The sequence below is a fragment of the Cynara cardunculus genome (assembly GCF_001531365.2).
Source record: "Cynara cardunculus var. scolymus isolate 2C chromosome LG 8, CcrdV1, whole genome shotgun sequence".
Classification (NCBI taxonomy): Eukaryota; Viridiplantae; Streptophyta; class Magnoliopsida; order Asterales; family Asteraceae; genus Cynara; species Cynara cardunculus.
The window spans coordinates 12,110,723-12,115,939 of NC_037535.1; the positions used below are offsets into that span (position 1 = coordinate 12,110,723).

At 38.6% G+C, this 5,217-nt stretch overlaps 1 protein-coding gene across 1 annotated transcript; it reads right to left on the bottom strand.

Annotated features, from left to right (window-relative positions):
* Positions 1-433: 433 nt before the first annotated feature.
* On the bottom strand, positions 434-2,744 carry LOC112516188 (nucleosome assembly protein 1;3-like). Its single transcript, XM_025123210.1, has 4 exons — positions 2,516-2,744; positions 1,341-1,487; positions 813-1,253; positions 434-729 (listed from the first exon to the last, which is right to left on the bottom strand). The coding sequence occupies exons 1-4, from the start codon at positions 2,742-2,744 to the stop codon at positions 434-436; spliced, it is 1,113 nt and encodes a 370-aa protein (XP_024978978.1).
* Positions 2,745-5,217: the final 2,473 nt, after the last annotated feature.

Here is a 5,217-nt window from a genome sequence, read left to right on the forward strand (position 1 = left end):
CTTCGGTAAGGAAGTCAAACTCGCCACAACTAGAGGTATGAAGAGGAATTTTTACTCTAGTTTGGTCAAGTAACTCCTTAAGCTGAGTCGTCTATTGGTCGCCAGGAACAAGAAGTTGGGTTTTCAAGGACCCATTCAACTAGACGACCACAGGTGGTAGAAGGATAGTATATGAGAGTTGAGAGAGAGAGAGAGAGAGAGAGGTGATAACAACAAACTTGGAGGATTCAATATATTCTTGAGAATTGACAGGTTTGAAGAGTACTTTCAGATTTCCTTCTTCTGCAACACCTTTGTCTTTAGAGAAGGTGTTCTGGTTTTTTGCAGAAGTCTCTTTTTCTTTCTCCTTCTCCTTCTCCTTCTCCTTCTCCCCTTGGGATGATGATTCCCTGAGAGAGACTCCTTTCAGAGCGGTTGCTGGTTTGGTGTGGTATTAAATAGTGAAGTTGTCATCATCGTCTTCATCATCATCATCACCAAGATCTTTTCCAGCATCAGGAAAGGAAGAAGGATCATCATCTTCATCATCATCGTCATCTTCATCTTCTTTATCACCAACATCAACTGCAGAGGTGATAGGAAGGTCTTCGTCTTGAGCATCAGCTCTGACGACATCATTAATTTCCTCAACTTCAGCAACAGCTTCAGCTTCATGGGAAGTGATGGCATCTACAACTTCAGCAGCAACTTTATTTGCTTTAACTCTTTCATCTTGAGCATCAGCATTAGCTGGTATTATAGGGACAACATCAGCAGCTAAGTCTTTCTCCCCTCTTTGTCATCAGCAAGACGGGAGGTGAGATCATCAAGACTTTTAGCATCTATATCCAATTGTTGTTTAATCTTGGCTAGAGATTGAGCTTGAAGAAGACCAAGTTCAAGCACTTGATCCAGCAATAGGCGATCCTCAACTGTGAAGGAGGATGCAGGAACTGGCTCTAAACGTTGAAGAAGATCCAATATCTGATGCATCATCTCACCATGCTTGGTAAGTTGAGCATGCGTTTTGTCAGCTTTGCTTTTGAGAGCAGAGATGGCCTCAGCTTTGGTGCACACATCGGCTTGCACCATTGATAGCAGTTTCTTCACATCATTAACTTCAAATTTGACAGCTGAGAGGTCAAAAGAAAGGTCATCCCGGAGAGGCATGTATTCATGGACTTGGTCCATTTTGATTAAGACAGTCTCTTCAGCTGGGAGAATCAGCTTGACATCCTCATCCATGTTGTATTCTTCTTCCATGGCTGGCGGTTCTTCATAGCAAGGACCAGAAAAATAAGTAGTTTGAGCATAAGATAGCTCGGGGTTAGAAGAAATAAAGGGGTAGGTTGGTAGAGTACCTGAGGGGTCATCAGCACCATCTGAAGGATTGATGCTGGTTCTCCCTTGTTTGCCTTCGAGAGGATAGGCTTCCGTTGACTGAGAAATCTCGAGAGGAGCAACCTCAAGTCCTATGGTGATTGTTTCATCATCAGTGAGGACAATCCCTGATACATCACCAGCATGTGTCGAGACCAAAAAAAGAAAAGAATAGAAGATGGCTGAGAGTGATGGAAGTGGGTGTTTAGCAGTGGCTATGCTGATTTTCATACCTTCAGTGATTTGGGTTACCGAGGCGATCAGTAGAGGAGCCACATGTACGTCAATGACTAAAGAAATCACTAAAGAGCTATGAGGGGTTATAACAGAAGTCGCCTCGAGGGTAACGCTTGTATCTATGACTGCGACCTTTTGAGAGGTAACAGCCAGGGATGTGGGTATCCCCTTTTTGGCTTTCTTGGCCCTTGAAGGAGAACCAATAGTGGTTTGAGAGGAGGATCTTTTAGAAGAGAGGGTGGTGGTGGTTGGGATAGACTGAGGGGGGTTTTCCTTAGTCTTGACCACCGGTGCAAGGGAAGAAGGACATACAAGCATAGTTGGAGAAGATGAAGAACATACAGGCACAGTTGGAAAAGATGAAAAAGTACTGCAATGTGCGCTACATGAGGTGTCTAGAAGAGAGGAAAGGGCAACATCTTTAGGTTTAGACTTATGATCCAAAATTTCGGATCCAAGCCTGTAGATAACTAGGTTGCCTACAGAAATCTGGTATAAGAGACCACCTTTTCCCTTTGGCGCTTGTTCAGCTTTAGCATCAGGTCTTCAAACATAACGCCAACAAAGTTGATTGGCCTCTGGTGAATGATAGAAACTCCAATATTCAATGCAACTTTGGATGCTTGGTCTTATCCAACAATTTTGCCTCCCATACAATGAATGAAATGGGAAAACATATATTTCCATATCGCTGACATACGGTTCTTCTCAAGCTTTGAGAGTGATTTGAGGGGTTCGCTGGAGTCCTTCTTTATTGGCCAGGCATATCCAATATCATCTAGACAGGAGATGATATCCTAAGTGGAAGGTTCACTGGCATAAGGACCTTTTGGAAGCTAGAGAGTGGTCCTTAGTGTGGCTACACCAAAACTGACTGTCATTCTATTAAAGGTGAAGGAGATTTTCTCCACCAGTTTACCAGTCTTGTCAGTTTCTTGCTTGACTTCAGCAGTAAACCAGAACTGCTGAAGGACTTCTTTCACAATGACATGTTCATGAAAGATAGCAAAGAAAATGGGAGAGTTCCTGAGGAATCGACCAACATCCTCAAACTGTGGTTTATTGGCGGGAATGTCCAAAAGCGCGACATGGTTGTTGGGCTTGAACGACACTTCATCAATAGCGAAGTTTACGTTCTTGGCAGACATTTCTATAATATATAAGAAAGAACAGAAGATAACATGTTTGTTAGAAATCCAAGATAAAAGAGTAAACTCCAAGTTTTGAATCGATAAAAAATTCTTTTGAAAAATCCACATTAAGATTTAGGGTTTTTCATGAACAATAAGTGTATAGAAACTTTAGATAGTAACCAAGTATAAGAATGTGTTAGTTATTTGTATGTTAGTTGTTTAATAGAACAGGTTCTTAAATAACATAACAAGAGTTTCTTAGAAGAAGAACAGATCAAAATAAGAAGGAAATGATTATGAACCTGTGATTTTTAGAAAAGAAGGTTGATGGTCTTGACCGTTCTTTAAGTTCTTGCTTGCAAAAGTCTTAGAAGCAGAGGTTCGACAATAATTTTTTGGAAGCGTAAGAAAAATGAGAGGAGAAGTCTCATATTTGTATGTAGGAGAGAGAAATGGAAAGAGGAGAGAGGAAAATATAACTTAAAAGTTGTGCAATGATGAAAAAGTTCGCATGTGCTCATCCATGATTGGATGGAATTACGAGGGGTCGCGTGTGTTAGAACGGTACACGCGTCTCAAAAAATCGTATCATTAAAACAAAATGATGTCATAAGACATTTCATTTTTCATTTCTTTTTAAACAAAAAATTTAAGTTATTCAAAAACACATTTTGAAATATATGTATTTGAGAGTATATCTTTTTAAAGATAAGTTTAAAAAGGTTTAGTGATAAGAAGAACCACTAAATGAATTTTAACTTTTAAAACGTTCATCACTGATTAGGAAAAGGTTCAGTGATGGTTTTAGTTTAAGATAAGTATATATTAGAGAGATACACTTGCTTAAAAAGTTCAGTGATAGAAGAAACACTGAAACAATTTTTTTAAACAGTTTGATCACTAAATATGGAAAGATTCAGTGATAGATTTAAGTTTTGAAAAGAGAGATAAGTATACATACCTTAGAGAGAGAAGATATATTTACTCAAGAGTTCAGTGATAGAGTAAGAACACAGAATCATTTCACTTACTGAGTAATGCTTATAACTAAAAGAGTTAATCATCAGCGTTCAACATTCCAAGTTTGCTGATCAAGATGTTAAATCTTGTCTCATCAAGAGGCTTTGTAAAAATGTCAGCGAGTTGGTACTCAGTTGGAATAAAGTGAAGTTCAATATTACCATTCATAACATGATCWCTGATAAAATGATATTTGATCTTAATATGTTTGGTCTTGGAGTGAAGAACATGATTGTTTGCAATAGCAATAGCAATAGCACTGGTGCTATCGCAATAGACAGGGATCTTGGAAAGCTGAAGATTATAGTCGTTGAGATGGTTTTTCATCCAAAGAACTTGGGCACAACATCTTCCAGCGGCAACATATTCAGCTTCAGTAGTTGATCTTGACACAAAATTTTGCTTTTTACTTGACCAGCTTACTAACTTTCCACCTAGAAGTTGACAGCCTCCAGTGATGCTTTTCCTATCAATTTTGCATCCTGCAAAATCACTATCCGAGTAACCTTTTAGGTCAAAACCTGAACCCTTAGGATACCAGAGATCCAAGTTAGGAGTTCCCTTCAGATATCTGAATATGCATTTTACAGCAATTAGATGGGATTTCTTAGGTTCAGATTGATATTGTGCACATATACAGGTAGAGTACATGATATATGGACGACTTGTTGTAAGATATAATAGAGAACCGATCATTCTTCTATAAACAGTAACGTTTATAGGACTTCTGTTTGGATCCTTGTTCAGTAAGAGAAGAGGAGCCATCAAAGTTTTCATAGATGAGCTGTTGGATAGATCAAACTTTTTCAACATATCTCTGACATACTTACTTTGGCTGATAAAGATACCTTTATCCGACTGCTTAATCTACATACCTAGAAAGTAGGTTAGTTCCCCCCATCATACTCGTCTGATATTTTTTATTCATGCGATCAGTGAACCGAAAACACAAAGAGGGATTAGTGGAACCAAAAATAATATCATCGACATAAATTCAAGACTATAATGTTCTGACCTTTAACTTTTCTAAGAAATAAGGTTTATTCAATCTTTCCATGGACAAATTTCTTAGAGATTAGAAATGAGGAGATGGTATCATACAAGGCATGAAGGGCCTGTTTTAACCCGTAAAGAGCTTTATCCAATCTATAGACGTGATTTGGATACATAGGATAAAGAAACCCTGTAGGTTGTTCAACATAAACTTTCTCTTGGAGTTTTCAATTAAGGAAAGCACTCTTTATATCAATTTGAAACACTTTAAAGTCTCTATGGACAGCAAAGGCTAGAAAGAGTCGAATAGCTTCGAGTCTAGCCAATGGTGTGAAGGTTTTGTCATAATCGGTTACTTTTTCTTGTCTGTAGTCCTGAGCAATAATGCGAGCCTTGTTACGAGCTACAGCACCTTGTTCATCTAACTTATTGCGATAAACCCATTTGGTGCTTATCATAGTTTTCTTAGATGGAC

What these genes read in the sequence shown, in the direction of transcription:
- LOC112516188 (XM_025123210.1), bottom strand. Translation starts at nt 2,744, where the DNA reads ATGTCTGCCAAGAACGTAAACTTCGCTATTGATGAAGTGTCGTTCAAG. An exon ending in GCAAGAAACTGACAAGACTG is followed by an intron (nt 1,488 to 2,515) that starts GTAAACTGGTGG and finishes GTGATGTATCAG; the next exon opens with GGATTGTCCTCACTGATGAT. An exon ending in TGGTGCTGATGACCCCTCAG is followed by an intron (nt 1,254 to 1,340) that starts GTACTCTACCAA and finishes CTTGCTATGAAG; the next exon opens with AACCGCCAGCCATGGAAGAA.